A 25,262-nucleotide genomic window follows, 5' to 3' on the forward strand; every position below is an offset into this window, starting at 1 on the left:
TAATGGCAGAATTGTATCCGTGCAGTGGTGCAATCCAAGGATCCATTTAAGACATCATTACTTTTTAAACTAGTCACAATGAAAAGGAATTCATTATGGAAATATCTTTAATGTGGCAGATCCAAGTGGCTTATCAGCTTTCCTGACTAATATCTCTTTCTCACCAACGATCAGGGTTATTTGACCCAGGTTCAACCCTCCTCGACTCTAGCCTAAAATGGGTCTTTTTTAAAGTTGAATACACCAATTATTACGAAGGTGACTTCAGCCTAAGTGTCTGAGGTGGGATCAGGTTTCTACAGTGTGTCTATCATCATGACTAATATTGATTGATTGAAAGGGTGCAGTATGTAGGATTTATAGTGATATAGCCGCAGAAATGAACCATATAATTGATACTGATTGTTTCAGTATATTCACCTGTAACTCACCAATCATTGTGTTTTCGTTGGCGTCCAATGAGCCCTTGGTATCTACACAGAGAGTGGGTCCTCATCCAGAGTCCTTCATGTTTTCTACTGTAGCCCAAAATGGAGGAATCCAAATCATTGGCACAAGAAAGCCTTTTGCGTTTTTAAGGCACCCTGTAGCTGTAGTTTCTGCTACTTACTTGGAAATCGGTATTTAGTTCGTTGCAATTTGCAGTCTCACCGCTAGATGCCACTAAACCCTACATACTCTACAGTGCAAACGAGCTTCAATTTTGAAGGTAGAGATACTTTTACCTTCTGTGCCAGCTTTGAAGGCCACTTTTCGCTAACCGGACGGTTACTTCTCATTGAGAATATGTCAAGTAGCGAGAAGCCCAGAGCAGTATGGAGGAAGCCCAACTTTGACCTTTCTTTTACAGCCACAGCTAAATAATTCAGAATGAATGTTGTTTGAATAACATACAAGACACCTCAAACGGTTTAAAATCAGTTTTAATTCCAAACTTCAAAATTGAACAAACAAAAAAATTTGAAAAACAAACAAAAAAAAAAAGGTCACAGAGGTTGCAGCAGTCAAATGAGGACAAAAGAACAAAAAAGGAGGAGACAAGAACAGATACAAACAGACATACATATGAAAAGAGAGATTGGTGGAAGTACAGGAAACAGTTTCATGTTTTGTTGGCCTTTATTCTTTCCAGTCTCATCATGAGGTCGGTAAGGTTTGCCGGGGGCCCTCTGGGACCTGCAGGTGCGCTGGAGGTCTGGGGTGCGTCGGAAGACTGGGGTGCGCTGGAGGTCTGGGGTGCGGCCTCACGCCGGATCAGCTCCCGGGCCTCCTGCAGCTGGGACAGTTTGCTCTGGAGCAGCTCCATGGATGAGCCAACCATCGGCTTGGAGGGCAGCGCAGACGGCGAGGGCCTCGCGTCTTCAGGCGCCTTCACAAGGGAGGAGGGAAGGATGGGAAAGAAGTTAAACAAGAAACCAAAAGAAACTAAACCAAAAAAATGCTGAAAAATGACATTTTGCTTACATTTAGTTACATTATGCTAAACATAAAATTAGCTTTGAACCTAATTGATAAGATGTCTTCAGAAAATCTTCAGTGAATTGAGAAGAACCAGAAGGGATAAGTACTCTTGTAATGACAAACTATCTTCTGTTCCATCGAGACTTTCAGGTTGAAACAGACCATTTCATCAGTCACATTTTTGAAGACTTGGTAATCCTGTGCTGAACATCGAGTTTGGCTGTTAGAGACGCCCTACCTGATCTCCCTGGGTGGTGTTCTCCTGCCCCCAGCGCTGCCTCAGGATTTGGAGTCTCTCCTGGAAGTATGCAGGGGTGTGCAGCGCTGCACTGGAGCTGGGAGTTGGGAGCGCTTGGGAAGGCTGGGAATGGCCAACTGATCCAGGATCTGAAGGGGAAAGGGAGGGAGAAAATACATCCTATAAACTAGTTTTAACCAGAGCAAAACAGTTGGGTAGGGAAATTAAAATAACATTTTAAGTTAAATGCTCAATGATCTCGGAAACCAAAATGAACAAGGAACTGTGCCGAAAAACCCATTTGCATCTTATCCATCATACAAGCCTCATCTGTCATATGGACACACGATGGTGCGGCGCAGAACGAAGATGGAAGAGAGAGGCAGTACCTGAGGCGGGGGCCTGACTCCGAGCCCTAGTCTCCTTCTGCTCATCCACTGCCTTTAGTCCTGTCTCCACGAGGCCCTGGAGGTGTGTGGGCAGCTTCTTCAGGTAGGCACTCAGGTCTGTGTGGGGGTTCTTCTTCTTAAAGAGCAGCAGCTTAGTTAGGCCCTGGGTGGAAATGGGTTTGGTGAGTAAACAGTAGCCTTACAAATGAACAACAATGATTACAATGAAGAATGGCTTGAATTGGAAACTGCCCGGCACCAAAGACAGAAAAAAAAACAAAAAACAAAAAAAAAAAAAAAAAAAAAACACACCACACCATTACCTCTTTTGAATTCTCAGTAGAAACGATCTTCTTGAAAATCTCATCAAGAGTCTCGTTTGTCCTGGATTTCTTCTGGTTTTGGGATGAAAGATGGTGTGGAGGGTCATTAAGTGAAGAGATAAGATAGACTTTGTAATTGCTTTTGGAAATCTGTGTTCCGATCAAGTGAGAATAAGCAGACATACCGAATGGGCGGCATCTTTGTCGTTGGTCACCTTCTTCAGATACGTCTCCAATTCCGATTCTTTTTTGTTTTCAATCAAAGTCAGGTGGTTCAAAATCTGCCAATTTAAAGAAACAAATAATCATGGCTTTTAACAAATTAACCCATGCACAAGATAATCATAGCTTGAATAAATATGTCAAACCTACCCTGGGTCCCACCAGTCTACAGAGTGAGTGAAGCAGGGTTTTAATGGTCCTTTGTGGCATGTCACTCTTCTGACTGAGCTTGCTTCTGGGAAAGGACTTCATGGTGTTGTGGATGTCCATCAGCACACGATCCAGATTAATCTGGTCGATCTTCTCAGGCAGGAACTTAATAAGGCGCCAGTGACACTGAAAGAGTAGTACAAGAACGTTAAGCACACCCATCAAACGCATACAAACATCAACATCATATCTGGTTATCCTGGGAAATGCCATACCTTCAGGACCATGTCCGCAAACGCTGAGGAAACGGGGGTTGCAAGGATTTCCTTTAATTCCACAATCACCGCACTAAAACAAGAGACAGAGAAGAGCAATGAAATAGTCTTCCATGACTCAACCAGTGAACTCAAGTCTGATATACATTGAAGTTCAGCTGTCATGGTTATTATTGCTGGCAGAAGACCGAGTGAGCTGAAGGGATGTATAAACCTGAGCATGTTGGTCTGGTCAGCCTTCTGCAGCAGCTGGTTAAGGAGGACATGCACCGACCGGATGAGCTGGGGGCCGTCCTCCCCTTTCTCCAGCCGGGGGTCCAGCATCAGCAAGATCAGAGCATGGGTCAGGTCCTTCAGAACCACCGCAGAGGCCTCGCGCACTGGGTCCACTGCCATCAACTACACACACACACACACACACACACACACACACACACACACACACACACAGAGAAGAGATATGTTAACAACTTTTGTCATGCGGTTCCACAGTAAGTGCCATTGCAGTTGGTGTCTGGTCAGATGGCCCCTGTCAAGGTCGTCAGGAAATCTGCCTGGAGTGTTCCGACACTGCAGAACATCCAGCAAACAGGTAATTTTCATCAACCCAGACACCACACACACACACACACACACACACACACACTTTTCACACAGGATCCCAGGGATACAAACCACACTGACTGTTCAAGAGGGGTCTGAACTGACCAAAATAAAAATGGCATCACTTCAATTTCCCCTGCACAAGATTTTACACCAGGGGGTCGGGAACCTTTTTAGCCTGGAGGGCCACTTTTACCATTTTTTTTTTTTTTTTTTTTATCTCTGAAGAGCCACAAAAAGACTGTTACAAGAAAAAGTTTGGATATCAAACTAACAGACTTGCTGATGGCCTTGTAGTCTGGCTCATATTCAGTGAGGTGAAGCTTCATGCAAGCATTGAGGCTTCTTCATTTAAACGCGAGCGCAGGTTCATCTTTTCTTTATATTTTTCAAAGATCTCTCACATGCATAAGTGGAATCGAACATGGTTAACACAGCGTGTTTTTTTTCCTTTGACATTTTTCTGTAGCCTATCCACTTTAACAATGAAAGTGTTTTCGTTGACGGAAATCTAGGGACCGTGTGATTGTTTGGTTGCCATGCCCTGCCTCACTCGCGATTGTAACAATATTGTGCAGGCTATGGTAACGGAGTCAAGTGAGTCGGAAAGTTAAATTCAATCACTCAGATAGACCAGTCTTCCGTATTTGACACAAAGCCTTGTCACTTTAATATAATTAGTATTGACTAATTTTAGCCTTCTACTAGGCCTAGGCTGATCCCTCGAATACACGTTTTTTTTTTCTCCAACTCATTTCGTCTGAGAGCCCCAGCCGTCAGCAAAAGAGCCAGTGGTGTCTCCAAGGCACAGGTTCCCGACCCTTGTTTTAGACAGTGCAAAATGTATGAGCACAAGACTTAATGTAATGAACACGGTCTGGGGGGGGGGGGTCCTCCAGATTTAAGGTGCCCCAAAATGGATTAGGATGAAGTTATTGACCCGAAGTTTCATGTCAAGTTTTAAAGGAGACTTCAAACATTAAAGAAACTGCAGCTTTATGCCTAATTGGCCTGAATGAGTAGACTTTAATGGATGTAAACAGTAAAGGGGGCTGGTTTTTACCCCCCTTGGTGGAGGGAGTCTGAATCACCATGAGGAGTCTTTACAAAAACCAGCCTTCAGCGGCATCACACCCCTGAGACTGCACAGGAGAACACGTCTCTCTCTCCCTCTCCTCTCTGCGGCATCACACCCCTGGAATCACACCCCTGGCATCACACCCCTGAGACTGCACAGGAGAACACGTCTGGCGGAAGAGGACCCCTGCAGTGAAGCAAGCTTAATGCAAAACTCAGTAACTGTTCAAGTGCCAGAGAAACATTGAATGAGTGAGGGAAGGTACAGAGGCACGCACCGAGAGCAACTCTGAACCTTCAACAGTTACGGAGAAACATTGAATGCGTGAGGGAAGGCACAGAGGCACGCACCGAGAGCAACTCCATAACTGTTGAAGGTTCATAGAAACATTGAATGCGCGAGGGAAGGCACAGACAGAGGCACGCACCGAGAGCATGGTGCCCAGGAGGCAGCTGTAGAGCCTGAAGATGTCGTGACGGGGCAGCTGGTCGTCGGCCATGTGGTTGGAGAGCCGGCGCAGCTGCATGAGCACCACGGTGAGGAACTGGTCCACGTGACCGACCATCACCTCCGCCTTGCCCTCCCGCCGAAGGACCTCGTCCAGCTGAACGGGCACAGGAGGGACACAGATTGAAAAAAATCAATAAAACAACACACACACCACAACGTATCAAACATGTTTCCCCACAGGACACTCTAGGTCAATGTGCACCTTAAGGCTTTGCAGTGGGTGCCTGGTGGCCTAGTTACCTGCGACAGGGCCTGGATGCTTGTGTTCATGTCCGTGCTGGCCATCTGAGTGAGGACGAAGTTCACGGTGGAGTCTGTGCTGCCCTGCTGGTCGTCATAGTGGCTGGGGAGCGGACGCGGCCTAAAGAAACACAGACAGGAGGAGTGATCCCCATCATGTCAACTGGTTACAGCTTCTAAAAAGGGTTAGGGTTAAGATTAAAAGGAGGCGTGATCCCCATCATGTCAATTGGTTACAGTTTCCAACAAGGAAGAGAAGATGTGGCGTGTTAACCCGTATAAGGAGAGATCCAAAGAAGGGTCACACATGAACAATGTAACTATGTGCGGAAAATGTCAAAACAGATGTGGATTCTCATGGGGAGAGGCTTAAGGGCTGGGGTTTGGACAGTGTTCGCTGCAGCGTACCTGAACTCTGGGACTGGAGTGTGCTAGCGCAGGGGTTCTCAAACTTTATGGGGCCAGGGACCCCTTAAAGGGCAGAAAATATTCCGAGGACCCCCTCATAATAGCATCCCAAATTAAACCATATAGGCTTATAGCTATTTGTAATGTTATATGCTTTTGGACTCTTTTACTCTAAAATCGTATACTAATATCAGAAGAGTTTTAGATAGTCATTTTATTACATTTGGCATTACTTGATAGTATGTAGAATAGATTTTTAAATTATCTTTTTGTAAAATGTGCTAAATAATGTTTACCTTACATAAAACATATTGATGGAAACATTTTCTTTTTATCAAAGCAGATTGTAGGGTTTTCCAATACAACTCAGATTGTAGGGTTTTCCAACGGAGATGATTTATATTTAACAAAGACATTAACAAATAGGAAATATCCACCAAATGTTATCAAACACGTGTATCCCCAACTCCATCTCCGTACAAATCTGTTTACAAAAAATATGATTAACTCTTATCTGTGGTGGTATGGTTAGTATTAGCATCCAGCAAGATATTAATGAAAACTACATGGTGACATCATAGAATTGATTATACACGTACAGCCTTTTCTTTCTAGAGTTTAATTTTGACGGTGAACAGGGCTACGTTCTTGCAGAAAAATTGAAAGCTGGATCAACGTCTTAAACGAGAATACATGCAATATGGCCATCCGATATGCCTACGGCTAACCTATCTTTAAAAAAGCGCCTTCTGCAACGATAAACACGACCCGTATTTATGGAAGAATAAATGCATCACTTGCCAGTTAACATTACTAGCGTGAAAATCCGCGTTATGTTAGCCATTGTAATACGCATCGTCAACATTCTGTGATGGGTAAAATCGGTTGTCGCTAAACTAAGGCAACTCCTGTTAGGCTGTATATGGGTGACCTTGGGGGTGTTTATGTTTATAATCACATTTGCTAACCTGTCGTTCTGAGAACTCTCTGGAAAGTTCATATGTCTGTTTGAGACGTGCTTAGCCATATTTTACGTGTTACCTCCCTTTGCCTGAGTGGCTTTGAAGGATGTTTTACAGACGGGTCTCTGTGTGTCGATAGACTTTACTTCACAGTCTGCTTCCTATCCGAAGTACTTCCAGATCTCACTTTTTTTTGTTTTCAAAAAAGCCGAGGACGTCGGTAAGAGCTCCTGCACATGAGGCCAGATGACTCGTTGTGAGTTGCATGTGTGAGAGCTGGCCAGCCCCGCCCTTGCAGGCAAGACGTCCAGGCAGCCCTGAGGGAGCGGAACAGTGAGGGCGCTCTGATTACGTGCTATTACCTATAGGCCTACTGAAAATATGCAAAATCGTATCGTTTTTTTTTACGTTAGGTTTCCGCGGTACCTTTCTAGTACCGGTACATCGTGTAACATTAGCCTATATGTTTTGTATACTGTATCGCATTCGCAATACATTAAAACATTTTTTTTTTTTAATCTTTGGAAGCCAGACTTTTTCGCGGACCCCCAGGCAAGGCGTCGCGGACCGGCACCGGTCCGCGGCCCATAGTTTGAGAAACGCTGTGCTAAAGTACCTGAACTCTGGGACTGGCGTGTGCTCCTGGAGAACATCAAGGTTGTGCTGGATGAGGTCAGGCAGCGCCACCTCCCCCATGTCGTCGTCCTCGAACTGGGCCAGGTCCAGCTTGAACTCCTCTGGCACGGAGGGGAGAGCCTGCGGCTCCGGCACACTGGGCAAAGACAAGTTAGATAGTTTTTTTAACATACCGGTACATATGAAACATTAGGCAGAGTTCCAAACAAGAGGAGACTTATCTAGGGATGGGTAGCAAAACCTGCCATTAAACGGGTGAGAGAGACAGAGACAGAGACAGAGAGAGAGAGAGAGAGAGACACAGAGAGAGAGAGAGAGAGAGAGAGACACAGATAGAGAGAGTGAGAGAGAGAGAGAGGGAGAGAGACACTCGGATGTACCTGACTTTAGGGGCCTCTTCATGGACTGGCTTGCGGATGCTGTTCCTCCGGGTCTTCTCCGGCGCTGGCTTGGCGGCGGCGGCGGCTGCAGGGGCCTTGGCAGAGCGCTTGATCCTCTCCTCCAGCATGCTCAGGTCCTTCTCATTCAGCTGCACAGGTGAGAGAGAGAGCCATGATCAGCATCACCTCCACTCACAGAGTCACCAACATGCACATGAACACTTTTGCACTACTTCCAGCTCTGTCACAAGTAAAGCGCAATGTTATATGTTATATGTAAACACCCCACCCCCATGTGTACATGTTCTCCCTATGTGTATTGTTTTTGTATTTATTGTGATTCATGTTTGTTTGTATGTTTAAGCTACTGGATGATTTAGCTACCTTAATTTCCCTCGGGATCAATAAAGTATCCATCTATCTATCTATCCATCCATCTATCTACCAAGGCAACTACAGACAAACAAGCCCGCGTTCAGTTGCTCACATTGCCGATGAGTTTGTAAACCTGTTCTCCACAGGCGTTGTAGGCCATGACCACCGTGTTGAGGGCGGCGTTACGGACAGACGTGTCTCGGTCTCCGATGTGCACAGCGATTTCCTTCAGCGACTTGCCGCCGTGCTGCTGGCTGACCGCCATGCCAAACGAGGAGATGAGGGAGCCCAGCTCCTCCAGACACTCTGCACAGAAGAGACAGCTGGAGCTCAAGCAGAGCAGTGTGTGAGTGTGAGTGTGAGTGTGAGTGAGTGAGTGAGTGAGTGAGTGTGTTCCTGCCATTCACCTGTCCTCTGCTTAGAGTTCTTTGACTTGGTGCCGTCCATGAGGAAGGGGAAGAGCTTGCTGGCCGGGTAAACCTTGCACAGCATGGCCATGATGGCTCTCACGTCCTTACGCACCACGTCTTTAGACTCGCCCATCTGGGGGGGAGGGGAGGGGAGGGGAGGGGGTTAGATGGTGTGAATAACGAGCTAGGGGAAGCTGTGGAGTAGCTATAGGGGTGCAGTAGCTGTGGAGTAGCTATAGGGGTGCAGTAGCTGTGGAGTAGCTATAGGGGTGCAGTAGCTGTGGAGTAGCTATAGGGGTGCAGTAGCTGTGGAGTAGCTATAGGGGTGCAGTGACAAGGCTGCTGAAGCTGTGGTGACAGAAGGAGCCACATCACACTTCTGTGGTTCAGAGAGAGAGACACTGACAGAGAGAGAGAGAGACTGACAGAGAGAGAGAGACTGACAGAGAGACTGACAGAGAGAGAGAGACTGACAGAGAGAGAGAGGGATTGAAAAAGAAAGGCTGAGAGAGTTAGAGCAACAGAGAGAAAATTATTCAATTCTGGTGTGGGAAGAGAGAAAGAAAGAAAGAAAGATATCCCAACCTTGAGCAAGAGGTAGGGGACAAACGCCACGGCCTCATGGTCAGAGGTGGTAGAGAGAGAGAGAGAGACAGAGAGATAAAGAGAGAGAGAGATCCCCCACCTTGAGCACGAGGTAGGGGACGAAGGCCACAGCCTCGTGGTCACTGAGGTGGTAGTCTTCCTTGCTGAGGGCTGTGAAGAGAAGCTTGAGGTACTCCAGGGCCTTCATTAGCACGCTGGTGTTGGTGTCAAAGAAGCGCAAGGTGAACCACTTGAGGATTAGATCCAGACAGCCTTTGGCCACCTCCTTCTCCCCCTCTAGGTGCTGCAGGAGAGAGAGAGATGAGATACAGTGAGCTAGACTTCTTATTGGACCCTCATCATATTATTATTCTTTTTTTTTTTAAGAAAGTACATATAAATTACAGCATACAACATTTCCCCCCTTTGAAGGTACAGACTTCAAGGCTTCTTCTAGTGTTTTGAGCCGGTGAGCCCTGTGGACATGGCCGTGTGTGGAGTACCTCGATCATAGCTCCGACCGCTTTGATGTGCTGGTGGAAGTCTGAATGGAAGAGCTCCTCCAGCAACCACTTGGCTACGCAGGGGGTCATCTGAGCCTTCAGCTGCTCGATATACTCCTCCCGCGGAATTTGGAAGTTCCATTTCAGCACCTACACACACACACACACACACACACACACACACACACACACACGAGATATGTTAACAACTTTGTCATGCGGTTCCACAGTAAGTGCCATTGCAATTGGTGTCTGGTCAGATGGCCCCTGTCAAGGTCGTCAGGAAATCTGCCTGGAGTGTTCCGACACTGCAGAACATCCAGCAAACAGGTCATTTTCATCAACCCAGACACCACACACACACACACAGTTACTTCATGTGTGCGATAACAGCATTTCCCACCTCCTCCCGGTATGGTCTTAGTCACACTTGCCTTGAGACTCTTCTCGTCCTTAATCCTCTGCTCTTTGCCGTTGGACACCAGGATGAACAGGGGGCCCGATTTGTCTTCCTCCGCAGCTGCCTTACCAGCGGGTTTCTTACCAGGTGCACTCTGGGAGATAAAAGAGAAATGCATGACACAGGTCAGCAGTGTTGACAGGAGCAGCGGGAGGGAGACAAAGACTCAGCTCCTCCACTGAACTCTACCCCATTCCAGTGTCGCACGGAAACAAATGAACGACACCACTCCCGTGACGGATCACCGAGGCTGTATCATGTTTGTTTGTAAGTGTAAGCTACTGGATGAATTTCCCTCGGGATTGTAAGAATATTAAGAGTAGTCAGTTTTTAGTCTGCATAGAAAAATATTAAGCCAGTATAAGGTACATAGGAACAGGGGGTTCCCCCTTGTAGCAGGCGCACCCATGCACAGGAAGTGTAGAGGCAGTGGAGACCTTTGAAGTCTCTAGAACATTAGACGTGCCACAGGGTCAAACAGAGGGCAAGGATAAAAACTGTCAATACTGTCGAGCAGACAATTTTTTGTCAACAACTATCTGATGGAAACTGCCTGACAACCAAAAAAGGGCCCACCTGAAGCAAGTTGGAAAATCACTTTGATCACAACAGTATAAGAGGGCCGCCTAACCGCCCTCCCTTCAGAACGCGCCTTCTCCAACTTTACCTTTTGTATCGTTGTACTTGGTATCTCTCAGTAAACTTTTTTACTTGTACCTTTTATTCGACCGTGTGAGTCTTTACTTTATTCCTGACCAACACTGGACACAACTTTTCTTACAGGATCAATAAAGTATCCATCTATCTATCTATCTATCTATCTATCCATCCATCTATCTACCAAGGCAACTACAGACAAACAAGCCCTCGTTCAGTTGCTCACATTGCCGATCAGTTTGTAAACCACGGCCTCTCTTCACAAAGACCCTGTTAAGACAGCAAAGTCAAAAGAAACCGGCTTTCAAATTAAAATGCAGTAGCCGTAAACCTTTTAGGCAAACACCGTTTTTCGTGTCTAATAATAATAATTCTCTGCTGTTAGCAGTACACAGACGTGCTGTGGAAGCACTTCAATCCCTCAACTAAATAGCAGGCAGCTTGTCTGACCCTTCAGCCCTACTGATATTAAGCTCTACACCCAGACGTGCAGTAGAGTGTGTGTGTGTGTGTGCGCAGTAGTCTGGCCCCTGGAAAATAGCTGTCTAATCCAAATTTGAGAAATGCATTTTTCAAAGCACATCTTAATATACTGTCTGGGAAACTGAATGGGGGCCAGACATCATCTGGGAGGTTTGGAGGCCCTAAGGCATCATTTTGTTTGGGTAATAACAGAATATTAGCCAAGTGAGCCCTCTTTGAAAAGCTAGAGCGTGCTCACCCTGATGTGACGAAAGTTGCACACACACCAACCAAGGCTGAGAGAGAGAGAGAGACCAAACCCTTTGTGCATGTTAATGAGCGCGTGACACCATCTCCCTACAGAGGCAAGTGCTCTGGGACTTATGCTACCTTCCGCTTGACACCCTTTCCACCGGAGCTGTTCTTAGAGTCATTGAAACTACCGTCCATGCTGCTCGCACTCTTGTTCAGCTCCTGTGATCGCCTCTATTCAGATAAACAGGCATGTTCATCAGTAAGCAGTCTCTATTCAGATAAACAGGCATGTTCATCAGTTCATCTATTCAGATACACAGGCATGTTCATCAGTAAGCAGCAGTCTCTATTCAGATAAACAGGCATGTTCATCAGTAAGCAGTCTCTATTCAGATACACAGGCATGTTCATCAGTAAGCAGTCTCTAATCAGATAAACAGGCTTGTTCATCAGTTAGCAGTCTCTATTCAGATAAACGCATGTTCATCAGTCTGCAGTCTCTATTCAGATAAACAGGCATGTTCATCAGTAAGCAGTGACAAGTCAAAGGCCAACAGTCGCTCAGGAAGCAAGACTTGACTTATTGATCAGAGCCCCTGCAGCATAAGAAATGCTGGAATGGAACAAGCTGTTAGTTGCAATGTGATATGACACTTAAAATGCAACAAGTAGATGGTGAGTGGAGGTTACCTTTGTTTTGTCTCCAGGTCCTGGCTTGACCTTCTTGGGCTCAGGGGCCTCATGCTCCACTTGAGATGGCTGTGGCTTAGTAGAACCTGCTGGAGATAAAAGAATGTTCTAGGAGTCATTCTTAAATTCACTGGTGTACACACGGGGAAAATAAAATACATTCAAATAAACAGATCAGTCATCGGACTCTGCAGACAATCCTTCCCCATGTGTGAACTGACCTGCAGGGAGTTTGGTTGCAACAGCAGATTTAGTCGGAGCCGACTTAGCCGGAGCTGCAGGCTTAGCCGGCATGAGAGTTCTGGCCTTTTCCAGCATCGCTGACACCGGGTCTTTGGAGGCCGTCTGTATGGGCACATTAAAAAAGGATTTAATTTGTGCACAGAGTAGTCGCTCAGGGTTATAGTAAAAACACACAAAACAATATAATGGCTAATATAAATGCTTGTGGTTTAACGAGCCGGTGGAGCACCTTGAGTTTGACCGTGGCTTTGTTCATCTTGTCGAAGCCCAGGTGCATCATAAAGGTGGGCAGGGCCTCCTGGGCCTTCTTGCGCACGTCAGCGTTGCGGTCCTCCAGGCAGGCGTACAGGGGCAGCACGCACAGCGCCAGGTCCGAGGGCACGGAGCGCAGGGTGGGCAGCTTCTCCGCCAGCCAACCCAGCAGCTGCGGAAGGACAAGCACACCTGAGTTACTACCCCCCCCTACACCTGAGTTACGACACGATCCCCCCCCTCAACCAGCGCTCACGATAAAAGCAGAAGGGCAAAGAGGTGAAGCATCAACATCGCAGCAAGGCACGGGCTATTAAATTTACATGCGCCCATGATGGGGCGGCCATTATAGCTCTAACGGGGTGACGATGCGATAATCACGCCGTTACATCCCCCACCGTGGCCCTGTAAACTGCTCAGCGATGACGAGAGCGCCATCAACAGGAGACGTGGGGAGGTGTAAATGTAGATTGTATGAGCCGTGCCAGAGCACCGAGCGGTGTTTATTCACAAGCACGTATGCATGGCATTATAGAACGGGTTGATGTTCAGCGCATGTACAAGCACGTCTGCATGGCATTACAGAACGCGTTGATGTTCAGCGCATTTTAAAGGTGTTCTCTCCGTGGGGAGTGGTGGGGCGTGTTATGTTTCGAACCTCTTGTCGGAGGAGGGGGTTCTCCTTTTTCAGCTCCTCGGCGAGCTCCTCGCCCTCCAGCCAGTCCTTCACACCCGTCTGCTCCACCCAGGCGTTCAGTGTGGTCAGAGCCGAGGCACGCACGGCAACCTGGAACACACATCACAAATATACAGCGTGTTGACATCTGACACCTGCCCAGGCACACACAGCATACCAAATAAGCACTGTTCAGCAGCAGTGCGTGTGTGTGTGTGTCCCAACCTTGCTGTCTGCTAGCACAGTAATGATAGGGAAGCCCAGGCCCTTGATGTGCTGCTTCAGGGCAGGACCCATGCCTGTGGCTATCTGCTGCAGGAGGGCCAGACTCTGCATGACCTGAAAAGAAGAGGTCACGGGCATTGTGGCAAAATAACTCAACAATAAACAGAACTCTATACTTATTTGACTCATTATAACTCAAAAACTCTGAAAATGAAATACCAGTATCTTGTTGACGTCAGAGAGCCTGCCTTTGAGGGCCAGCGGTAGGTCTCCGAGGTTAGGCTTGATGAACTTAGCCTCAGAGACGACCGCCGCGGCCTCGTCAAGTCCCTCCTTGCGGATCTTCCAGTTTTTGTCACCAATCTTCGCCACCGTTTCTGAAGTGATCTTATCGCTGCGCACCAAGAGTTGGCATTTTCATTTCCAACACAACAAGTCGTTCCGTTCTAAAGGACCAAACTACTGAGGTGAAATGGTCAGTAAACTGAGCTAGGACTCACCTAATATCTACCCTTGGGAAGAGGTCCACAACATCACCGGCACCTCCCTCCTGTTCATCAGACCCCTCTGCCTCGTCTGCCGCTAGATCACCTGCTGACCTCTGAGAGCACCCTCTGATGGGGGCCGGGGCCGACTGGCCCTTCATCTGAGAAACACAAAACACACACACAAGACTTCACACAGCGCACCACATGAGTCAACACACAGGACTGGCCCTTCATCTGAGAAACACAAACACACACAAAAGACTTTCACACAGCGCACGACCACAGCAGAGGGCTGGGAACACAGTTTGTGCTGTCGCCAGGAGACAAATAACTATTATTACATTACACAATACATGATACATGAAATAACTATTATTACATTACACAATACATGATACATGAAATAACTATTATTACATTACACAATACATGACACATTTCCGGCAAACTCCCAAACTCCATCACAGTCCATCATTTCTAAGTGACTTTGCACACAACAGAATTGCCACCTTTTCAAATTCTGAGTCGATCTGCGCCAGCAGGGCTGCCTTCTCGTCTTCAAAGAACATCCGCAGAGCAGCGCCCATGTAGAGGAACATCACACCCAGCAGAGAAATGGCTGCCGTCCTCACAGCCTGTGGGGTCAGAGGTCAATCACATGCCTTTAGGCATCACTCTGGAGGCACAGCCAATCAGATACATCACTCTGGAGGCACAGCCAATCAGATTCATCACTCTGGAGGCACAGCCAATCAGATTCATCACTCTGGAGGCACAGCCAATCAGATTCATCACTCTGGAGGCACAGCCAATCAGATTCTACAATATGTTTCATCAAGAACACCCTTTTTATATAGATATCTTCTCAAAGGGAGGGTGGATGGAATATATGTATTTGAGATATATATATATATATATATATATATATATATATATATATATAAATAAATAAAAATCACACACACATTGGTTTTGTAGGGGTGCTTAAATATTGCAGAAAAAAAAAACATCTATGTAAAAATCAAAGAAGGTGTCAGACGGTGCACGCTGCAGCAATGACTCACAGGATTGCTGGCTCCCAGGGCTGTCTTGACATTATTGATGAAGGACTTAACATTTATGCTGCAAGAGATGGAACAGAGCAAGATCATTTGAATTTCAAATCCAATCTAACTCACAGGGAGAAAAATGAGCACTGACAGCTAGGGATGTCAGAACTCACCCTGCAAACCCAAACTCTTTAATGGCAGTAGTCAGCCAGCTCAGAACTCACCCTGCAAACCCAAACTCTTTAATGGCAGTAGTCAGCCAGCTCAGAACTCACCCTGCAAACCCAAACTCTTTAATGGCAGTAGTCAGCCAGCTCAGGGTCTCCGCTTGGATTTTGGGGTTCTTCTGGACAAAGGCCACAGAGACAGCCTGCAGACAAATGAAATCAAATGTTATCCATGTTCCCACTGGTGTTCTTTTTAATATGCCATTAAATCTCAGCAAATACTGCAAAAGTACCTGCTCAGCAGTCCATGGCAGTGAACAGGCGTCTGAGAGTGTGTGTGTGTGTGTGTGTGTGTGTGTACCTGCCCAGCAGTCCATGGCAGTGAACAGGCTTCTGAGAGTGTGTGTGTGTGTGTGTGTGTGTGTGTGTGTGCGCGCGCGCTGAAGTACCTGCTCAGCAGTTCATGGCAGTGAACAGGCTTCTGAGTGTGTGTGTGTGTGTGTGTGTGCTGAAGTACCTGCTCAGCAGTCCATGGCAGTGAACAGGCTTCTGCGATGGCACTAAGGGCCTCCTTGGCCTTCGCTCCACACTTTGCGTCCCCGATCTTCTCCACCAGGGCGTCCATCACGGCCAGAGCGGAGGTTTTGGAGAAGGAGCCTCTCTGTGCCACTGCAGCCACCACCCTCACCTTCAGCTGATTCACCTAGAGATACACACACACACACACCACCCTCACCTTCAGCTGCTTCACCTAGAGACAGACATCCCAACCCAATAGAGCATGATGACAGACAGGACAGGGAGGACAGACATCCCAACCCAATAGAGCATGATGACAGACAGGACAGGGAGGACAGACATCCCAACCCAATAGAGCATGATGACAGACAGGACAGGGAGGACAGAGTACAAACAGCTGTGTTGAAGCACATCACCAAGGGAGATGAGATGAGATGACACAGACACAGACACAGACACACAGAGGTGTGGTATGAAAGTGTACTTTCTGAACAAGAAGTGTGTGTGAGTCACCTGGAAGTTGGTCTCCTTCCATCCGGGCTTCTTGGCCAACATGCGGAGGAGAGCTTGGCAGGGCATCTCGCTCCGTTCCATGCAGTCAACAGCCTGCAGGAGGAGAGAGAGAGGGAGAGATGACCCATTTAACGCCAGGGAACATGGGGATCGCTCCTGACTACCAAACAGATGTACAACACCAGTGCCTTTCCACACACACACACACACACACACACACACACACACACACACACACACACCACACACACACAAACAGTCACCTTAAGGAATTCCTCCATGCTGGCCAATCTCTCCTTCCAGTTGGCACTGTCTAGCAGCTGCACACAGGAGGCAGGAAGAACAGCTGCAGCCTTCTCTTCACACACCTCAAGCTAAAGAACACAGGAGCAATAATCACACACACACACACACACACCTCAGGCTAAAGAACACAGGAGCAATAATCACACACACACACACACACACACACACACTCACACCTCAGACTAAAGAACACAGGAGCAATAATCACACACACACACACACCTCAGACTAAAGAACACAGGAGCAATAATCACACACACACACACACACACACACACACACAAACACACCTCAGACTAAAGAACACAGGAGCAATAATCACACACACACACACACACACACACCTCAGACTAAAGAACACAGGAGCAATAATCACACACACACACACACACACACACACACACACACACACCTCAGACTAAAGAACACAGGAGCAATAATCACACACACACACACACACACACACCTCAGGCTAAAGAACACAGGAACAATAATCACACACACACACCTCAGGCTAAAGAACACAGGAGCAATAATCACACACACACACACACACACCTCAGGCTAAAGAACACAGGAGCAATAATCACACACACACACACACACACACACACACACCTCAGGCTAAAGAACACAGGAACAATAATCACACACACACACACCTCAGGCTAAAGAACACAGGAGCAATAATCACACACACACACACACACACACACCTCAGACTAAAGAACACAGGAACAATAATCACACACACACACCTCAGACTAAAGAACACAGGAACAATAATCACACACACCTCAGACTAAAGAACACAGGAACAATAATCACACACACACACACACACACACACACACACACACACCTCAGACTAAAGAACACAGGAACAATAATCACACACACCTCAGACTAAAGAACACAGGAACAATAATCACACACACACACACACACACCTCAGACTAAAGAACACAGGAACAATAATCACACACACCTCAGACTAAAGAACACAGGAACAATAATCACACACACACACACACACACACACCTCAGACTAAAGAACACAGGAACAATAATCACACACACCTCAGACTAAAGAACACAGGAACAATAATCACACACACACACACACACACACCTCAGACTAAAGAACACAGGAGCAATAATCACCAGAGCTGTTCTCTCTACTCAGACAAATCCCCAATTGAATCAAAGTTAAAAAATATTCATCACAACCGACAGCGCAGTTAGCCAAAGGCCCTCTAGTGGTCACTCACAGACAGCTCAACCTCCACGGTCTCCTTGGCCTCGGCTTTTTTGGCCACGCTTTTCTTGGCTCCGCCTCCTGCTGCTGTTGGCTTTGCCTTTTTGGTGGTAGCTGGCTAAAGGGCGAACAGACACAGACACACAGACACACGCACACACACACACACACACATATTGTTTCAGAGGCTGCTGATCTTGGATTAAGGCGAGACACGGCAGGCAAAAACATCGTTTTTTCAGCAGTGGTCAATTTTGAGATTTTGAGCTAGTTCACTCCCTAAACATGTAATCTTTCATACTAGCATAAAGAAAATATCCTAATTATACATTAATGTGTATATTTATTCACATTTTGTCTGGTCGCGGCGTCAGCATTCTCATAGGTTTCCAGGAAAGTTAGCAGTCTAACGTAACGTGCAGTATGTCTGCTTTCTGATGCTTGACATGTTTGGTACCGTTGGAAAGCGCTATAGCTCTCACACAACGTTATCTAATCCAAATAAGGACATTTCCTTTCCAGCAGTAACCAATGATGTTAGCAAAAACGGGGGTTTAAACATAAGGACGCAATTTCATTGGTTTGCGGTGGTTTCTGATAACGTGATTCACTCAGACGCATCACGTGGTATGGCTTGACACTTCCTGAATCTTTAAATGCGATTTTCTCAAAATGAGTTTTTTGTCATTCTCCGGTAGATACTTCTCAGCCTATGTAGCACCTATGTACACCAAACTTTCCAGTTATACACTTAGCAGTCTTCTGAAGATATTTACAGAAGGATTTGTTAATTAATCATTCCTGGCCTGATTTATGTGACATTTTGATCAAAAAAAGGTGGCGAAAATCGTTTTTTTAAGGCTGTAGACAGTATATTTTGATTTTCTAGGTATGAAAAGCAGATATCCTGAAATCCCTCTGTAAATTTGTTTGCATCTTGTATGTTAACAAAATGAAAATAAAAAAAAAAAAATCACCTGGCTTTATCGTATGTCCAGATATATCTACCGGAAATATATGCAAATTTGAGCATATTTAATTAGATAAGGCCTAATTTGCATAATCAAACATAGTAATTACAGAAACTTGTAATACATTTTTTGTTCATACATGTGTGAGTAATCAACTGAGGAAGTTTCATGGTGATATCTATTATTTAAAAAAAATACCCTATTCACCTGTAGTGTCTCGCCTTAAGATTTCTTAATAAAATGACAAATGGGTGGTTTTCTAAAGGCCTTACTGCGGGTGCCGGAGCCTTCTTGGGTGGAGCTGTGGGGGGCTTTGGAGGGGGCTTCTCCTTCCCAGCAGCAGCAGCAGCAGCACCTGCCTTCCCTCCGGCTAGCTCCACTTTATCAGCACACTCCTTTATCTGTGGGGTTTATAGTGAGCAGACACTTTGCAATATAATGCAACAGCATGGGAGGACCACCACAGACATGCTTCTGCTTTTAAATAAACATGGCCATGAAGATGCTGTTAATTGGATCAGTATGAAAGCACTTCACAGAATGGCATCTTTATTTTTAAATGGTGCCTGAAAATGGGTCAAATGCAGACAATCAGAGATATCCTTTGCCAATAGAACACAAGGAGACACACACACACACACACACACTCAGAGTCTATCCAGACTTACCCTGTCAGTTTTGAGTTTGTCTAGGTCTGCCAGGAAGGGGTTGACGGCCCGCTCACCCAAAACCTTCATGGCTGTTCCAAGAGCCTCAAAAGCAGCATCTCTAACCTCAGCCGCGCTGTCATTCACGTGCTGCAGAGAACACGGGGTGAGGTGCAATATGTTATAGGCTGATGTTCAAACATGAGGGACTAGTAATTCAAATGTTCTGCCTCATAGACCACACACACACACACACACACACACACACACACACTCACTCACACTCAGAGTTCAGTTCTGCACTCCAGGACAAAGACTTGGGCACACTTCTACTACTGAACAGCTGCATTTTGAAGGGCTAAGGTATTTTATTCTCTCCAACAAACCTACACATGAAATACTGAAAGCAGTTTTATTTTTAAAAGAATAATTAAGCAAGCTCACTTCCCCTCACTAACAGTCAACAACAATGCTCTGTGAAAAGGTTACTGGGATTCTGCTGTGCTCTTTAGAGATAACCCAAACTGCCAACATAATTAAAAAGAAAACAGCTAATTATTTAGCATGCGCAACACACACACACACACACACACACTGCAGGGAAGAGGTGGACCGCTAGTGCCATAAAGGTCTGGCTCCATTATTGCTGACAGCATCTTTAAACTCAAATAAACAGCGCTGCACTCGAAGGGGAGGGTACCTTGAGGAGTGCAACACAAAATGGCTTCAGCAGGCTTTTGGGCAGAGTAGCTGCAGTGCAGCGGCGGAAGCTTCTGGACAGGAAGAGGGAAGTTTGCTGCTTGATGGAGGGATTCTTGTTGTCCATCACAGATAGGACACTCTCACTCAGATTCTGAAGAGTGGTCTGGGGGGGAGATCAAGATACCAGTGGGTCAAAGGTTATTTACTGTAAGGATACGTTTACTGCACTGGGCAATAAATGCCTTCTTGGCTAGTGAACAAGAAAATGCTTACTGCTGACTCATTTAGCTTTACCATTCTACTCACTTAAGTTGGACAAATCCTTACATGCACGGACACAAATGAATCCCTTCGATTGCCTCCAAACACTGCACAACACATTAGCAAGAATTCCACTATGACTAATGACTGGCTATTCAATTATACTAGCCTGTGGATTTCTAAATGCAAATGTTATTTGACTTGATGCAGCGTTGCATGGTCCACATTGGGAGCTATAAGCTAGTGGTTATTTACCTCCTTTTTCAGATGTATATGTTGACGAAAAAAAAAGAACTGAATTGAACACGAACTGCTAAGCAAAATGTACCAGACTTCCTTCTACAGGTGTCAAAATAAATTGGCGGTGTGTACTTACAGAGAGGAAAGCAGCATCGATTGCCTCCTGCAATGCTTGAACCACCAGAGGTTTCTTCTCCTTGAATTTCTCTAAAATAGTTGGCACCACCTATAAAACCCACACATTTTCATCAGAAGTGATTATCTTTGAGAAAACACACCACATACACAGAATGGGAATACCTACATGACCAGCATATGTTCCAAACTTTGTCCTGAGTCCTGTGGCTAGTCCAGCAATGCATTTGGCTGCGAGAGTCACCAGCATGACATTGCTGTCCTTCCCAACAACCTGGGATGACAAAAAAAAAGGGTTTGAAAAATCATGAAAAAAAAAAAAAGGGTAGAGAAAATATGACATTATACACACAGCTATAATTATAAACAATACCTTATTTAAGGCTCGAACCAGTTCACCAAAATCCCCACTCTCAATTCTGGGATTTTTGACCAAGGCCTCCAGTGCATCAAGAGCCTCCTTCCTCTCCTGCCATTTCTTTGCCTCCTATAGGCACACGTACATCACAGAGATGAGACTCATAGGGATACCAAACAAAGCCTCGAACAAAACTGATGGACTATTTTATATCCATGTAGAAGAACACTGGTGCACTAGAACTGAGCTATAAGAGCATAACCATTCAGTCAGAGAGAAGGCGTTATTAGAAAAGGAAAAGATGAAACCCCTACAAGTTTGTCGTAAAAGTCTTTGGGGAGTTTAGAGAGGATCTCAACGGGCTCCATGTGCTCATAAGGGTCCACTGGAGGAGCGTCATCTTCATCATCGCCACCTGAAATGGCCAATGGTCATAAGTTAGGCCATTTATAAATCAAGACCTTAAATATCCTTTAATATTAAGGACGATAAGGAAAAAGTGTAAAGTTATAATAAATTCAAGACGATCATGCAAGCGCTCATCCTGACATGGGTCCTGCAGTCAGAATACTTTTGCTTTTAATAAAAAACTTTCCAAGTGTCAGAACAAGTTTGTGGTGAAATCTCTGGGCCATTGTAAGTGCGGGGCGCTCACCATCTGCCTCGTCTCCTCCTCCTCCTCCGGCCTCCTTCAGCTGCTGCTGTTGCTGCTCGTGCTTGGCCTTCAGGTCCTGCTGTGAGCGCAGGAAGCGGCTCTGTCTGGGCGCCGACGATGGCAGCTTCGCCCACTCTTCCTCCAGCTCTTTCAACTAGTGGTGGGACAGACAAAAAAACACACCCACGCCCCAAGTTAGCACAGCGAGACACAAATGAACCACTTGGGAACTAATCAATTAATCATGTTTAGGCTTAGCTGCTGGCTAAAGAAAGCGTGGAGTTTACATGGGGGAAGACTTGACTTGCTGTGAGGGGGTGCAGCTCATCAGCATGTGAACATTAAAAATGCATATCCCACTGCTGCCAGAGGCAAGGCAAGACACACACACACACACACACACACACACACACACACACACACACACACACGCACGCACACACACACACACACAGACTCTCTGCTGCATAAAGGAAGACTGAGCTAGTGCTCGACTGTGCGTCAGCAACCCTTCCTGCACTATGTGACACGGTAGAAAGAGGGGTGGGGGCCTCCCACAGTAAGAACACAAATTTGGTTCACTATCTGAATATTCAAGAGCACCATGTAGTTAATTTAAAAGGGCTTGCAGCAAGAGGCAAAAATGTAATGTGATGTACACACACACACACACACACACACACACACACACGTCCATGGTTTAATGTCTGCATCAAAAAACAGAAACATGTTCTCACCAGAATAGAGTTGATGTTCTGAAGGCCTGGCCGCACTGCTTCCCGGATCCATCTGTACACTTCAATGGCAAGGAGTTTGGCTTCATCCCTGACAGCCTTCTCTCGAGACTCAAAGAGTTTGGGCAGAACTTTCACAACTGGCTTCAGAGTGACTACTTTGGGGCCGAAGTCACTGTAAAACAAAAGTTACAATAATGATCATAACAACGCTCTTATGGAAATTCATTTAAGATGTTAACATAAAACACAAAATACATTTTTACCATTAAAAGTTGATATGTTTATGCCATTTGCCACAGCCCATACCTGAGTGCTTTTCTTATCGTCTCCACACAGGTCACTGTGATTTTGGGGTTCTTGTTGTCCAGACCTTTTAGCAGTTCTTCTTGAACTGCTTCTGCCTTTTCAATCTCAATGTACATCAGGCAAATCTCCTTGCCAAGCTCTTTGGCTCGGGCCTTGGGCTGGTTAAACACTTTACTGACCACCCCAGACACCACCTCACCAGCAGTCCTGAGAGCAAAGGAAAGCTATTACACTCTATATATTTGTGTGTGAGAAGCATTAGCCATAGAATTTGTCTGACAGCTTCAGGCAAAATGAAAACCTTTACGAACCTTGACGCAACATGTGCATTCTCAATATATGCCAAGGCAGCCTCCAGTCCTTTGAGCTGGGCCACCGCGTTTGAGTCTGTGACAAATTTCTTTATTATCCCGATATATTTGCCCCACTCTTGACTCTTCTCATCACATATTGTGGGGAATAGTTTTAACACCTCTTCATAGCCATGGAGTCTGGCTTTCCAAACCTGGGAGATCAAGAGAAAGTGGGTACAACAGAGGTCACAAACAGCAAGTCCGTTCAAATCATCTTTCCCGCTTTAGACAACATAAACAGGGGCCAGGGAACGGTTTCCATCGATTTGTAATCATCTGTGGATGCACAGTACTGAGATATTAAAAAAAAAAAAAAACACTGGAGGGAAACTGCAACACTACCCCACAACCTGAAAGAAACCATGTCAAAAAATGCCACTGCAAGGACTGAACCATACATCACCTTGTGTTCACACTTCTGATCTGCAGGCAGCTTCATCCATTCACTATCGTCCCCCATGGTTAATGTGGCCTCTACATGGAGGGAGAAATATAATAAAAATAAAAACAATTTAGTCCAACATCCAGCACGGTGATAATCCAGTCGTCTGGGCATCTACACATAATTGAAAGTGGCTAGGGTTCCAGGTCTGCCAACTAGTCTGGCATTGGCAGACTACAAATTCAGACCATTGTGCAATTCCACTGAAATCCAAGTTGGCAAGAGGCATTCTGGCAGCACCAGCTTAGATGCTTCTATACTTCAAAATCCAAACTGATCAGGAATCAAAACAATTTCTTGATCGGACACCATATACCCTTGCACAAATGTCCAAAACTAAATTGGTCACAAAAACAACACCTGGGCTGAATCTCAAAAATCTAAATCAACCGGTGTTGAAGTCATGAAACATGTTGATCATCTGAACATGCAGTGCACGGAGTTGGGTGATATTGAAACTCATGGATAACTATGGGATGCCTTGCATGCTAGTCTTTTACTGGATGGTGGTATTTGGAGACAAGGAGCAAACATCCAGGAAATTACAAAGAATTCACAGTATAGGCGACTATCAACCTAAATAAACCATGTCAGCTCCATTTCGACGACTGTATTATCCCTCCTACATCAAGCTACCTGCAAAGCTCTAACTCGTTAGCTAGCAAATAACACATCAAGGGATAGTTGGAGAAACACTAACCTAGTAGGTATGGCCGGGTCAATACTCTTTTGCTCAGTAGCTGGGATGTTGATGGGGGGCTTAAGTGGTTATCAGGCCGGGAAACTAGTAAGTTCAAGATGTTGCATGTTAGTTGGCGGTTAGCTAGTAACTGCCTTCACATTCAATTTCGCTATCTAGATAGCGAGCTAACGTTACCGCTAACATTGTTGACCATGTACGCAGGTTCTTTAGCATGGCCGACCCGTTTACAAGTCCATTCCGGCGCCAGTAATATTCAAAAATACACATTCTAACGTAAGTGTGTGCTACTTTGATGAGAGTTCAACAAGACTGATAAATAGGTAACGAAGTCTTGCTAAAATATATAAGGTTACCTCTGGCAACTGTCTTTTGCGGACACACGTAATGTGTTAACATTGCAGGAACAATATTCTGGCTACATTCTAATAAGTCACTATTCTAAGTGCTTTATAGATTCCTAAGTAAAAGATAATCGAGAACTTACTTACCCGAACCGCTAAAATAACTTTTGTTCCAAAGATATCGCTAAGATGTACTCGTTTGTATAACAGGTTACTCCCTTGCTTGTGTGTGGCAGCAACTTATCACTTTGGCGTTTGAAAATGAGTTCGTTTTTGGTACTCAAATATGATTGGTTTAAATCTGTTAGGTGGGTAATATCATTGGCCAATTTGAACCGACTTCCGGCTCCAGGACACATGACAGAAAACAAACGCTGTTAAATGCCTTGCTAGTGAAATACACATGACAGAAATGAGAAACATAACAGATGTTTTGCTCTGCA

General features: G+C 45.6%; 1 protein-coding gene across 1 annotated transcript; it reads right to left on the minus strand.

Moving 5' to 3' along the window:
• Window positions 1–1,102: 1,102 nt before the first annotated feature.
• On the minus strand, window positions 1,103–23,793 carry ckap5 (cytoskeleton associated protein 5; the record flags this gene model as incomplete). The annotated part of the gene is made up of 44 exons (XM_080843337.1): window positions 1,103–1,369; window positions 1,700–1,848; window positions 2,089–2,251; window positions 2,412–2,483; window positions 2,597–2,692; window positions 2,784–2,969; window positions 3,059–3,131; window positions 3,273–3,457; window positions 5,167–5,343; window positions 5,490–5,610; window positions 7,476–7,631; window positions 7,876–8,024; window positions 8,363–8,556; window positions 8,658–8,793; window positions 9,346–9,549; window positions 9,749–9,898; window positions 10,183–10,302; window positions 11,718–11,813; window positions 12,273–12,361; window positions 12,494–12,617; window positions 12,745–12,939; window positions 13,426–13,554; window positions 13,669–13,782; window positions 13,888–14,062; window positions 14,169–14,314; window positions 14,666–14,791; window positions 15,221–15,278; window positions 15,481–15,575; window positions 15,890–16,075; window positions 16,405–16,497; window positions 16,668–16,778; window positions 17,982–18,086; window positions 19,212–19,340; window positions 19,608–19,736; window positions 20,287–20,451; window positions 20,926–21,015; window positions 21,094–21,198; window positions 21,298–21,411; window positions 21,597–21,697; window positions 21,938–22,091; window positions 22,675–22,846; window positions 22,981–23,187; window positions 23,292–23,485; window positions 23,737–23,793. 44 exons carry the CDS (start codon window positions 23,791–23,793, stop codon window positions 1,103–1,105), a joined length of 6,057 nt encoding a protein of 2,018 aa, XP_080699463.1.
• Window positions 23,794–25,262: the final 1,469 nt, after the last annotated feature.

Source organism: Sprattus sprattus (assembly GCF_963457725.1).
Source record: "Sprattus sprattus genome assembly, chromosome: 8".
Classification (NCBI taxonomy): Eukaryota; Metazoa; Chordata; class Actinopteri; order Clupeiformes; family Clupeidae; genus Sprattus; species Sprattus sprattus.